Source organism: Oreochromis niloticus, linkage group LG3 (genome assembly GCF_001858045.2).
Source record: "Oreochromis niloticus isolate F11D_XX linkage group LG3, O_niloticus_UMD_NMBU, whole genome shotgun sequence".
Classification (NCBI taxonomy): Eukaryota; Metazoa; Chordata; class Actinopteri; order Cichliformes; family Cichlidae; genus Oreochromis; species Oreochromis niloticus.
The window spans coordinates 44,082,446-44,095,812 of NC_031967.2; the positions used below are offsets into that span (position 1 = coordinate 44,082,446).

The 13,367-nt window shown below is 39.4% G+C and overlaps 1 protein-coding gene across 3 annotated transcripts; it reads left to right on the forward strand.

The window, feature by feature from the left end:
* The first annotated feature begins 1,457 nt into the window (after nucleotides 1-1,457).
* Nucleotides 1,458-8,868, forward strand: LOC102077480 (butyrophilin subfamily 2 member A2). 3 transcript variants are annotated; one of them, XM_019354211.2, is made up of 7 exons: nucleotides 1,458-1,541; nucleotides 1,693-1,755; nucleotides 1,889-2,030; nucleotides 3,609-3,947; nucleotides 5,801-6,076; nucleotides 7,016-7,126; nucleotides 8,239-8,868. In XM_019354211.2, the coding sequence occupies exons 3-7, from the start codon at nucleotides 1,970-1,972 to the stop codon at nucleotides 8,325-8,327; spliced, it is 876 nt and encodes a 291-aa protein (XP_019209756.1). In that variant the 5' UTR covers nucleotides 1,458-1,541; nucleotides 1,693-1,755; nucleotides 1,889-1,969; the 3' UTR covers nucleotides 8,328-8,868. The 3 variants fall into 3 exon arrangements, with proteins under 3 accessions (XP_019209756.1, XP_025757431.1, XP_013122515.1); XM_025901646.1 differs by lacking the exon at nucleotides 3,609-3,947 and having other exon boundaries at nucleotides 1,469-1,541; XM_013267061.3 differs by lacking the exon at nucleotides 1,693-1,755 and having other exon boundaries at nucleotides 1,479-1,541.
* Nucleotides 8,869-13,367: the final 4,499 nt, after the last annotated feature.

Consider the following 13,367-nt stretch of genomic DNA (forward strand, 5'->3'; position numbering starts at 1 on the left):
CATTGGCCATATTTGTCACATGAGGTAGGACTCCAGTAGAGAATGTAATTTAACTCTTTCTGCACCGCTGGGTGAATGAGACGCTGACAGATCGCTTTTCTTTCTATCGGTTTTGTTTTTCTTTACTCGAAGAGATCAAATTATTGGTGGGGACAATTCAATAATCGCTGGATATTGGTGGGGACATGTCCCTTCCGTCCATGCCAAATCGACGCCCTTGGATTTAATAGTACTAGTGACTCAGTGGTTAGTAAGTGCATCAAAGCAAGAAGGTCCTGCAGAGAGATAGGGTGATGACATATAACTTTAAAATTGTTTAAGCAAATGAAACATTAAGTAGTGGCCTCGATCATGAGCCTGCTGGCAGCTATAATGTCCCTGTCTGTGATTGGTCAGTTGCTGCCAGCTACTCCTCTTTCATGTGAATTTGTTTGCAGCTACACTGACATCAGTGAACAGCTTAATGTCATTTCTCATCATCATTACTGATGTCAGGTTAAGTGAAGCCAGAAAACAGGAAGATGACTGAGGAAGTGTAACTCTGACTTGAGTCTCGGTGCAGTTTCTGTTCCCTGTGTTTTTTTAGTTTGGTTTTTTGCTTATATGGTTTAAATAAGTGAATTTTCCTAAAATTCAGATATGATGACAGCCTAACATTCACCATCACTGCATGCAGGAGGAGATTATTGGTAAAATTTTGTTTCCTGCAGAGTTGATTTCCTTCAATAATATATTAAACACGGTGATGCTGATATTCAGCATACAAACATCACAAATGCAGAACTCTGAAGACTTTAATGAGATAGTTAAAACTCAAATTAATTAAAAATCTTTAAAAAAAACAAAAAACCTTCCTTTAATTTGATGAAGTGGAAACAAATGTTTTTGGATAAAATGGATGAGCTGCTGAAGTCCTCAACTTTAGCTCTCAAAGCTAATTTTACTGGAAATATTTACTCAGTAACCAATAACAGCGCTCTCCGGCACATCCATGTAAATTGAACATTTTGAGGATGACGTTTGTCAGAAAATTTATTTCTGCTTCACTGACTCAGCAGACTGGTTCTTTTCTTTAAATGCTGTGAATCAAATATGTTCATATTTTCAGATACAATGATAATAAAAGAACATTGTAAAAGATGAATCATTCAAAGTCTAAGATCAATATGTTTTATATTCAGACATCCACACAACAAGAAATCATTAAACAAACAGACTTCCATATTTTTAACACCATCCACTGAACTCACTGTGCTTTCAGTTTGAGTTACTCAGTGTTTTTTTCAACACAAACATACTAAAAAGCAGAAGTGAAACAATATCCACTTCTTCTTTTTCACATTAATTTTCTCTAGATTGAGGACATGTAGACTTTGCCCAGTCCCACATTCAAACCAATCAGATCCCAGTTGCAGTAATGTGGGTGGAGCAGCTCAACAACAAACTGCAGGTTGGTACCAGAGTCACAGCTCCGTCCTACAGTCGTGATGTTCTTGTACTGATCTGTGTCGTGTCTTTAAACTCGCTCTTCTGCTTTCAAGGTAAACAGCTTTTATTTATTATCACTCTCAGTCACATTAGCAGCTGTGGAGATTATAGACTATCACAGCTGATCAACTACATTTGATTCACATGTTGGTAAATTAATTAAATTCACTATGAACATTTCTTCTTTGCTGTTTGATGTGTCAGTGATGACGGCTGTCAGTGAATCACTTTAACACTGAAAGGAGCTGAAAACGTGATGTTTCTCAGGCAAGTTCTGCACTTTTAGGAACAACTTAATTCTGTTTAACACTGACATTGAATTTTATTTTCAAATATATTTTAAGAATATGAGTTTTGCATCTGTGTGTTGAGATTTCATGGAGTGATTAACTGTCTGCAGGCTGATTGTGAAGAGGAGACGTATGCTGACTTCAGTCTTCAGACTGTGGGCTCGTTCTCGTCCATCATCTGAGCAGTCTTCATGGACTGGTTTCACTCTGTTTCTCTGTGGATTTTTATTCTCAGCTTGGATTTTGCTGAAGGTAAATAAGTATGTTTTTAACAGACTCTACTTTGAGTTCATTTTTAAGAACTGTAATGATATAATGAACAGCAACCATGCATGTAAAAGTACATGTTAAACACTGTGGAAACAAGCAGAAGTGGAAATCAAACACAAATCATTAGCATTAGTTACTGTTTCCCGTTTTCATGTTCACAGTGAAGAGTTTTGCTTTGTTTCTCCAGCAGGACAATCCTGAAACTGTTTCAGAGTCTCTGTGTTTCCAAACTGAGCTGATAAATGTTTAAATGAATAAAACAGTGCAAGTGGATTCATGAAAGTACGAGTTGTTTTAAGTTTAACACACAAAACGAAGTGTCTGCATGTACCAAGTGAATGGTACCACCCCCTCGATGGAGCAGCCAGCTGATTGGTTAAATCTTCCAAGAGCTTATTGGTCAGGCAGTAGCTTCAGCTTTTTTGCCCGATTTGATGGCGCTACCACAAAATGCTTTCAGTTTGTTTCTTGTAATTCTTAAAGTAACATCTGTGTTATTAGTTGATGTTAAGCTCCATCTGCAGGAGGGACACAGTTAAAATGTCATCTTAAGAAAAAATCTTGTTTAATCAGATTTTCTTGAACTTTAATTTGAATTAAAAAAATAAAATCAATAAATAAATGAAGTCAGTTGAAGCTCAGTGCTCAGTGGTTTAGTCTCTGAACTCTTTTTGCTCAGTCTCCTTCTTATGGTGGAGTTATGAACAGACTGAGGCAGATAACTGAGGGAAGTGAGGCCTGAAGCTCTTTGGCTGCTGTTCTGGGTCTTTGTGAGGTCTGTGACCTCTTGGATGAGTCATCGCTTAGCATAATTTGGGTTGGCTGGCCACTGCTGGGGAGGTTCACCACTGTTCCGTGTTTCGTTGTTTGTGGATGATGGCTCTCACTGTGGTTTGCTGCAGTCCTGCAGCTTTAGAAGTGGCTTTATAAGGTTTTCCACACCGAGAGATCTCAGTTACTTTGTTTCTCAATTGTTCCTGAATTTCCTTGGATGATTTCTGGGTTTGGAGGATCTTTTGGTCTAGATTTTTTGATTGAGAACAGGCGTGGCAGCAACCAGGTCTGGGTGTGGCCAGAGAATTTGAACTCAGCCTTCAAAATATGTCTTACACCACGGTTAATGTATCTTATAAGTGAAGTATACCTGAACTATTCCCCTTAATAATAAACACTATCATTTAGAACTGCATTTTGTGTTTACTTGTGTTACCTCTGTCTCATATTTTTATTTGTTTGATGATGTGAAAGATAAACATGTGATAAACATACAAAAAAATAAGAAATCAGGAAAGAGGCAATCTCTTTGACAACACTTTATAGAAACTTTTCACAGTAAAAGACACAGAAAATGACCAGATAACTACAATACCGGTACCAGTGTCATTTATTTGCACTGTTTTTGCACTTTGTGTTATTTATTATCTGTAAAATTTAAGTTAAGAAGACAGTCTTTTAGGCTTTGAGGCCTGTGCAGAGATCCATGCATGCTTCAATCAGCCTTCCATGTGAATCCCACAGCAACAATTAAAAATTAGATTTTTTTTTTTTTTTTTTTTGCAGGTTATTCTCAGCGTGGACGTCGGCAGCAAACAGTGGGTCTACTTGGCAGTGATGTTGTTTTACTCTGTTTCCTAAAAACTTCATTGGATGCTTCAAACTTGCAGCTGGAGTGGGCGAGAACTGACCTGAGACCAGGATTTATACATATGTGGGAAAAATTTAAAGAAAATGTGGAGTTCAGAGAGCCGTCATACATGGGAAGGACCTCACTGTCCTTTGATAAACTGAAGCATGGAGATGTCTCACTGACTCTTTCCAAAGTACAGCTGTCTGATCAAGGACCGTACAGATGTTTCATTCCACAGCTTCCACAGGAGTCATTTGTTGACCTCGTTGTAGGTAAGTGGATCTTTTTTTAGTACCTTGACATAATTCTGACCCTGATGTTGTTTTCATGTTCATCAAGGAAGTCATCAGATTTTAGATGTAAATATTTTCTTCTTCTTAGAGGAAGGGTTAAAATTATTGGTCTCATTCAGTTTGTAACATTTGATCCTTGGTACATTTCTCCAAAACCCTGGTGTTGAAATGAGGTTCATTAAAGTTTGGTCATTGTTTATTCATTGTATATTGTCTCAGTTCTTTAAAGGTGATGATAACAGCAGTTTGGATGAAACAGAGCTTTAGAAACCGAAGCTTAAATGTGGCATCTGCTCAGAGTTTTTCCATGAAAAACATTTTTGGTTTAAATATTTTCTCACCTCATACCAGATTTTATTCGCATGTTTAACAGATACATCCCAGGTTTGGTTTAACAGCTTTTTTACTGAGTATAAAGACAACTGGAGATGTGAGTTAAATTCAAATGTCCAGTGAAATAAAATAATGATCTCAGCTGTTCAGCCCAATATTAAAACTGTCACGGTTCTGGGTCTTTCTGACCCAGCTTTTTGAGTTCTTGTATTTTTGTATTATGGTTTATGTTTTGAGTCCTTTTGTTGTACTATGTTTGTTATTTTCCTAGGTTTCAGTTATGGTTATCATAGGTTTAGTTCTTAGGTTTTGTTATATGGCTTCCCTGTGTTCCACGTTGTGTCTACTGTGCCTTTGTGTACCATGTTTCAGGTTCCTATGTTCTGTCTCCTCAGTCTCTGTTAAGTTTACATGTCTAGAGTTCAGTCAGTGTGTTTCCTGTTTTACTTTGAAGCTCCGCGTCTCATGTCAGTGTTTCTAGATTTGCTTCCCTTGTCTCGTCCAGCATGATTACTCCCAGCTGTGCTCTCCTTCTGTGTCTCATTCCCTCGTTATCCCTCAGTGTATTTAAGCCCCGTGTTTCTCTTTGTCAGTGTTGTTGCCCTGTGTGTCTGTCAGTTTATCCATGTCCCAGTTTATTTTAGTTTTTCCATGCCATTCTGCAATAAAGTAGCTTTTTGAGTTTAAGTTTGTTGTCGTGAGTTTTGCGTTTGGGTCCTTCTTCTTCTGTTTACAGCCGAAACATGACAAAAACAAGTTTGGACATTTTAACTCTGTGTGATGAAATGACAGACAAAAAGATCATTACTGTTTTATTTTATTCCCCAAATCTTTTTTTTTCCATCACATGAATTATGTTTAGTATATATTTTGATATTTACTAATGTCTTCTGTTTGTTTCTGTCAGGAGATGTATTCTAAAACACTTCTTCAGTTGAGAATCAGAGAGGAGAAACACAGTTTTACTTGTATACAAGGGCAGCACAGAGCAGGGCTCTGTGACACGCGCTCTGAGACTGCCCTGGTCTTTATTTATACATCAGTGGGTGTTTGTTCCTTACATTGGAATGTGGATGTTTAGGGGTGTGTGTGTGTGTGTGTGTCCCCATAAACGACTTCCCTAAACCTGCTGGTCTGGAAGTCCAACAGTTCATCTAAACAAAATGCACTTAGCCTAAAACAGACATAGATATGTTTATCCTATCATAAACCAATAAGACAAGGTATGACCTCTCCCATGCTCCCAAAATGTGGGTGTGAAAGCCAGAACACTCTGGAATGCACATAAAAGTCCTTGCAGGCTTCTACAGATCACACATCCTATCACTACACAGTCGATTATACACCTCTAAGCATATATGGAAACTTAGATCATTAAAAGCTTAAACTGACTACTAAGTACAATTTTCCATTGACAGTTTCTGCTGTGTATAAAAATCATCATCATTATTATTATCCAAATTTTCACTGGTACTGGTGTCCCCTGTGCCTTTCATCAGCTTCAGCATCTACACCCGTCATAAAGGTGATGTCAAACGTCAGCAGCAGGGTGGTGTTACAGTGTGAGTCTGCAGGCTGGTATCCAGAGCCTGAGCTGCTGTGGTTGGACGGTGAGGGAAACCTCCTCTCTGCTGGACCTACAGAGACCCTCAGAGGTCCTGATGACCTCTATACTGTCAGCAGCAGAGTGACTGTGGAGAAGAGACACAGCAACAACATCACCTGCAGAGTCCAACAGAGGAACACCAACCAGAGCAGAGAGACACACGTGCATGGTACAAATCACTAACAACATATTTTATTTATCACTTTTTTTATCCCCTAGCTAACTCTCTCTCTCTGATTCTATACGATTTTTTTTTTTTTTCAATTGCGCCAGAATTCTAAAGCTAAGAATTATATACCACACAGGGACCTGGAAAAACGTATCCACGCTTTTGTGACCTCCAGGTTAGATTATTGCAATTCTCTCTACTGTGGTCTCCAAGCCTTCTCTCTTCGAAGGCTGCAACTCAGAATGCTGCGGCTCGCCTTCTTACTAGAGCTAGAAAATTTGATCCCATTACTCCAGCTCTTGTTGATCTACACTGGTTACCAATCAAATATTGCATTGAGTTTAAAATTTTGCTACTCACTTTTAAAATCCTGAATAACATTGCACCCAGCTACCTCACTGACCTCCTCAATCTGTTCATTCCTTGTCGTGCATTAAGATCATCAGGTCAATTAGTCCTGGCCCAACCTAAGTTTAGACTGAAGACCAGAGGCGATCGTGCCTTTGCTTCAGCTGCACCCAACCTTTGGAATAGCCTCCCTGCTTCTATTCGAGCCTTGGACTCTATCCAATCCTCTGAATCAAGATTGAAAGCATATCTATTTGACTTGGCTTTCCTGACCATTTAATACCCTTTTAAACTTTTATTAAATGTATTATTTTGTTATTAATTTTACTGCGATTTTTGTTTTCTTAGTGGATTTTTTTTATTCAAGATCCGACCTTCCCTCTTTATTGAGGTTTATGCCTATTTTATTTTATTTAACTCTGGTCTTTTAGTGCCTCTATTCTGTCTGTGCTAGTGCCTGATCTGTACCTTGTCATTGACTTATGTTGATTCTCCATATTACTGTGAAGCACTTTGGTATGCCTTCGGGTTTTTAAATGTGCTATATAAATGAAACTGTATTGTAATCCCATGTATGTTTTATCTGTTAAGGTGTCATCCTGGACTCATTCATTCCTCTTCTTCACATTGTCATCATTGTGGGGATTTATTGTTTCCTGGCCTTGTCGATAGTTTGCTTTCAATCAGTAGAAACTAAAACTGGTGAGTTTTAAATCTGTTTTCATCTCTTTACATGTAGAAAATCCACTAAGTAAGCGTTACAAGCCCCAGTGGTGCCACAATACAGATGAAGTTCAGGAGTAATAAAGACACAGTGTATCTCTTAATCAACTTTCAACAATATTGATGTGTGTATTTCTCTTGCTCAGTCCCAGAGTCCTTACAGTTCACATATGTCATTCTTTCAAAGTCATAAGCAGAACAATTAATGTGTTCACACAACAGTGTTCCACCATTTTACATGTACTTCACATGGTCTTCCAGTGGATCTTAGAGCAACACCCAACTGTACTTAAAGCAAACCACCTCTAACCTGGTTGGAATTACAGTGGATGCATGTAGCTGCTCTGAATACTGAAATTAATCAAATATAAACACACATAACTGGCAGTACTCTGAAAGTAAAACTTAACATGTGCAACATTCATGTTTTTCTACATCCACATGTTGATAACATTCACATAAAGAGCTTTGACAACTCAATTATACTTTAAGACTAAAACGTCTTTGTGTAATAAACTTTATATTAAACGTTTGAATACTGATGAAACCTTGTCTCTATTTGACAGTCAGTGATAGTTTTCTCTGTATCTAAGAGCAAGATAGACGACTGAGCAAAGCACATCTCACATCTTCCTGTATTTGAAAAAAGACGGCATTGTTGTAATGTAGTTTCCATTCTCTTAAAATATGAATTTTTCTTGTTAAACATCAAGTTAAATAAGTTTGGGTGTAAAATATCAAATTATATTTTCATTACACAATTAAAAAAGAAGCCCCCACCCCCCCAAAAGAAAAACAAATAAAATAAAAATTAAAAAATAAATAACTGGGGAGGGGGGGGGGTTGAAATAAAAGTAAATTAAAATAATAATTTAAGTCATGCATTATTTCTTCGACATTTAAATGTTATGGTGTAAAAACTAAAAGGTGAAGGCAATTTTATTTCACAATTTAAATTTTTCATGTGATCATTTCATGACCACAGTGGAAAAGCTATTTAAGATTGAATGCCCCTGTACAATAAACAATACTGAAATGTAACAAATATGAAATACATTTTAACACTTTATCATTTCTTCCTGTGTGTGTAGCCTGCAGAGACTATTGTTACCAACTCAGACAAAAAGGAAAACACATCCAGGAACAGAGAAACAACCAAGTCATCATCAGATCTGCCTGAAAGACAACTGAACGTACAGACTGATCTTCATTCCCTTCCTGGTCACAAGCTGTGGGTCTGACCACAAACCTAAATATGCTACCAGCAATCTGATTTCTATCATTGCTGTTGTACCACCGCTTTACTTTCTACCTCATTTATTTAGAAAAAAAGTCCACCCAGCATTTGCATTAGCTTTTTTACAATGGTTCAGTCAATACTCTGTTTTTGTTTGTTTGTTTGTTTTATTTTTAATTTGTACGCAAAGGGCTGTTTAAATAAGGCTCGATTTCTGTTGATTATTGTGTAAAAGACCAAAGATAGTAAGAGATGGACTAAGTTTTGTAAATCTTATTTATGTGTTGTCTTTGGATGTTCTGTTGGCACATACCTGTGAGAATGTTTAATTTGGCCACCATATCTCAGTGAAGGGGCTACTTCATAGTATATGTGAGGGAAAAATCCAAAGCTGCAGATGTCTTTGTTTTTGATGAAGTCCTGGATATATTTCTGTTGATTAGGACACGAGGACTCAATAAATCGACCCATGGTTTCCCAACCAGCTAGTAGCACATTCATTATTATTTTATTAGTTCTTTAGTGGTTTATAAGGAAGTGAATCATTGGCGGGATTTGTGCTGTGTTCTTTTGATTTTGTGTGAGAGATAGTGAACCAGTGTGCCGCACAATGACAGACATGGAGCCAGCGAGGAAGAGAGGACATCCTGCTGTTATGATTTAATGTTGTCAGTGTTTTGTTTTATGTTATGTTTAAGGATTTGTTCTCGTTTCCTGTTTTATTGTGAAGGTCTGCGTCTCATGTGAGTGTGTTCAGTTTTACCTCTGTCTCGTCTTGTTGATTATTCCCAGCTGTGTTCCCCACCTGTGTGCAATCTCCCTGTGTTTCCCTGTGTGTATTTAAGTCGCGTCCTCTGTCTTTGTAGTTTGGCTGGTCCGTCTGTGTATCCACCGTGTCTCATCCGTGTGTTTCCCTGCTGCCCAACCGTCATCTGTTTTCTGCTGGCTGTTATTCGTGTTCAGGTTTGTGTTTCTGTTCAGGGTCAGTAGTTTAGTTTTTCCCAGTATAGTTTAGTTCTCCGTTCACCATTTTGTCCATCTCTTTTGTTGTGTTTGCTTTAGTGGCACCAGCCATTTTTTAGCCAACCTGGTTGTCCAGTTTAAGATAAAGCCTCTTCTCATCCCACAATCTGGTATTCATCTTCTTTTATGTTGCGGCCTTGAGCCGGGTCGTAACAGAATTGGGGGCTCGTCCGGGATCCGTCTGTCTTCGCTGGAGGGTCCAAGGGACCGCTTCAGCATTCGTCTGTCTTCGCTGGAGGGTCCGAGGGACCGCTTCAGCATTCGTCCGTCTCCGCTGGAGGGTCCGAGGGGCCTTTCCAGCCTTCATTCGTCTCCGCTGGAGGGTCCGAGGGACCGCTTCAGCCTTCCGTCTTCACTGGAGGGTCCAAGGGGCCTGTCCAGCCTTCATTCGTCTCCGCTGGAGGGTCCGATGGACCGCTTCAGCCTTCCGTCTTCACTGGAGGGTCCAAGGGGCCTGTCCAGCCAACATTCGTCTTCGCTGGAGGGTCCGAGGGGCCTGTCCAGCCTTCGTCCGTCTCCGCTGGAGGGTCCGAGGGACCGCTTCAGCATTCGTCCGTCTTCGCTGGAGGGTCCGAGGGACCGCTTCAGCCTTCCGTTTCCGCTGGAGGGGTCCAAGGGGCCTGTCCAGCCAACATTCGTCTTCGCTGGAGGGTCCGAGGGGCCTGTCCAGCCAACATTCGTCTTCGCTGGAGGGTCCGAGGGACCTGTCCAGCCTTCGTCCGTCTTCGCTGGAGGGTCCGAGGGACCGCTTCAGCATTCGTCCGTCTTCGCTGGAGGGTCCGAGGGACCGCTTCAGCCTTCCGTTTCCGCTGGAGGGGTACAAGGGGCCTGTCCAGCCAACATTCGTCTTCGCTGGAGGGTCCGAGGGGCCTGTCCAGCCTTCGTCTGTCTTCGCTGGAGGGTCCGAGAGACCGCTTCAGCCTTCCGTTTCCGCTGGAGGGGTACAAGGGGCCTGTCCAGCCAACATTCGTCTCCGCTGGAGGGTCCGAGGGGCCTGTCCAGCCTTCGTCCGTCTCCGCTGGAGGGTCCGAGGGGCCTGTCCAGCCTTCGTCCGTCTTCGCTGGAGGGTCCGGAGGACCGCTTCAGCATTCCGTCTGCCTGCAGAATAGCGGCCAGTGCCTTGTGCGCTGGTCCTCCAGGACTACAGCATTCATGGCTCTCTAGGTCATGAATCAAACATTTTCATTTGGGGTTAAATGTTTGATTTTTGGGTGGGGGGAAATGTTATGATTTAATGTTGTCAGTGTTTTGTTTTATGTTATGTTTAAGGATTTGTTCTTGTTTCCTGTTTTATTGTGAAGGTCTGCGTCTCATGTGAGTGTGTTCAGTTTTACCTCTGTCTCGTCTTGTTGATTATTCCCAGCTGTGTTCCCCACCTGTGTGCAATCTCCCTGTGTTTCCCTGTGTGTATTTAAGTCGCGTCCTCTGTTTTTGTAGTTTGGCTGGTCCGTCTGTGTATCCACCATGTCTCATCCGTGTGTTTCCCTGCTGCCCAACCGTCATCTGTTTTCTACTCACTGTTATTCGTGTTCAGGTTTGTGTTTCTGTTCAGGGTCAGTAGTTTAGTTTTTCCCAGTATAGTTTAGTTCTCCGTTCACCATTTTGTCCATCTCTTTTGTTGTGTTTGCTTTAGTGGCACCAGCCATTTTTTAGCCAACCTGGTTGTCCAGTTTAAGATAAAGCCTCTTCTCATCCCACAATCTGGTATTCATCTTCTTTTATGTTGCGGCCTTGAGCCGGGTCGTGAATGAAAAACAGTTCATTAGCAATTCTACCCCCTTGTCTAAAATGTCCATAAGAAATACACCATAAATACAGTTGTAATTATATAACTTAAAATTTCTACATATGTAACTGACACTTGTTAATTACATAATCATGTGGAGGCAGGGACGTCAAAATACAAGCACGCTCCCAAACTATTATATGACTGTTTTGTACAACATGTTATATGATGTATTTTTCATCTATTGAAAAACAACATCAAGAAGCCACAAGCAAAGGAAGAACACATAATGGCACGTTTAAATGATGAATGTTTACAATGGCAGGCCAACATCAGACAGAAATGTCACATGACAATAAACAGAAGCTGTGAACTCAGCTCTGCAGAGTGGGCAATCCTAATAAAGCACCAGAGAGAACTGTTATGAAACGCTTCGAGTAATGAACCATTTTTCAATACAAGCTCCAATGTGTCACAAAGCTCCATCTGGCCATCTCTATCAGAAAGGCTAAATCGTGGGTGCCGGTTTAGTCCAGTGCGTTGACCAGGTGACCACATACGCTTCATAGGGCTGAGGTTTTTATCAAATAAAGCTTAAAAAAAAGGCTAAATCATACACCCTGCCTCCTTCCTCAAAGTCAGATGGCCGTAATAATGCTGTAGCTTTGGGTGTAGGTTGGATCGGTGTTACCAGCAGTAATGGGTTTGTTTTCTATTAGTTTACTTTTCAATGACTAGCCTGAATCCAATAAGCTTTAGGGTGTCTGCTGTCCTATTTAACCTGTTGCAGTTGCCGTTTGCCGTCCATGTAGAGTCTACTTTTTCTTCTTTCTCACGAAACAGGCTTTTTTTTCTGGAATAACAAAGTATGTTAATGTTATTTAAATCACCTTTTCCCACACCCATAAACATAAACTACTCTACACTCTTTTTATACTGCCACCACTTTATTCACTTTTAGTCACTTACAGTTATTTATTCACCTTTCAGTCACTTTAATTTTTAAAACTGTGTAATTTTAAAACTGTATATACTATATATTCTATGTATTTATTATTTGACTCCTATTGCCTGTTCTTATTGTCCTCATCTTCAACGTATGCTGCTTGGTTGTTTGTTAATTGCCCCTTGGGGTTAAAAAAAAGTTTTCTGATTCTGATTCTGACCTTTCTTGCCCATTAGTAGATCCTCTTGGCCATATCTGCATGCCTTATTGCATTGAGTTAGGACCATTTTATGATTGGATATTTGTGTTAACATGAATTTAAACAGATGTAACCAACAAAGTGACCGGTAGTGTGCAGTTCTGACTTTTTCTATGGTTTCTAATTATTAGTTACATACTTTACTTACTCTTTATGTATTTATTTATTTATTTACCTATTTTTTTAGCTGTTGTTAATGCCCAACTGATAGCTCACACAAAACTGTTTCATACACTGCTGGGTATTTTATATCTAAAACAGTATAGCACGCTTTTTCAATAGGCTTGTGTGTTATATTAATAATCTAAATCTTCACCAACTAAAGGTGTCTATTAATTAATTCAGTCAGCAGTATCACTGACAGACAGGACAGGATGGCTGCTGTTAATTTAAAGCAATGTTTACAATAAATCTGGCAAATTTACTATATATGTACTATATATACTATATATACTATATATATGTTACTATACTGTATATACCATGTGTATATATATATATATATATGTATACAATGTTCTTCCTTAACCCCCCCTTCCCCCCATTTTTGCACATGTTGAGGAGCGTGTCAGGATACATTTCACTGTGTGTTATACTTGTATAACTATGCATGTGACAAATAAAGAACCTTGAACCTTGAAATTTAAAGATGGTGACAAACTAAAGAAGTAGGTGTCTACATACAGATAATTTTAGTTTTAATATTTTTGAGTCTGCATCACTGGTCATCATTGGAGCTCTTTTTTAAAATGATTTTCTTTAGTTTGTTATTCCAATGTTTTTGTAAAAAGGATTCATGATTGCATTAACAGTAACAAGTGCTGCTGTCATCATTTGATTTTAAACTTTTGTTTTCAATTCAGTTTAGATTCTGGTAATTTGCAGGGTTTACTCATTTGTGCTATTGTTTTTCTTCAATATTGTTTTTACTTTTTGCTTTAGTTTAGTTAAATTCAACAGCCTTGATTCAACCATGAATCCTTTTAAAATTAAAAAGAGGGAAAAGAGGAAGAAGAGCTTGTTCATGAG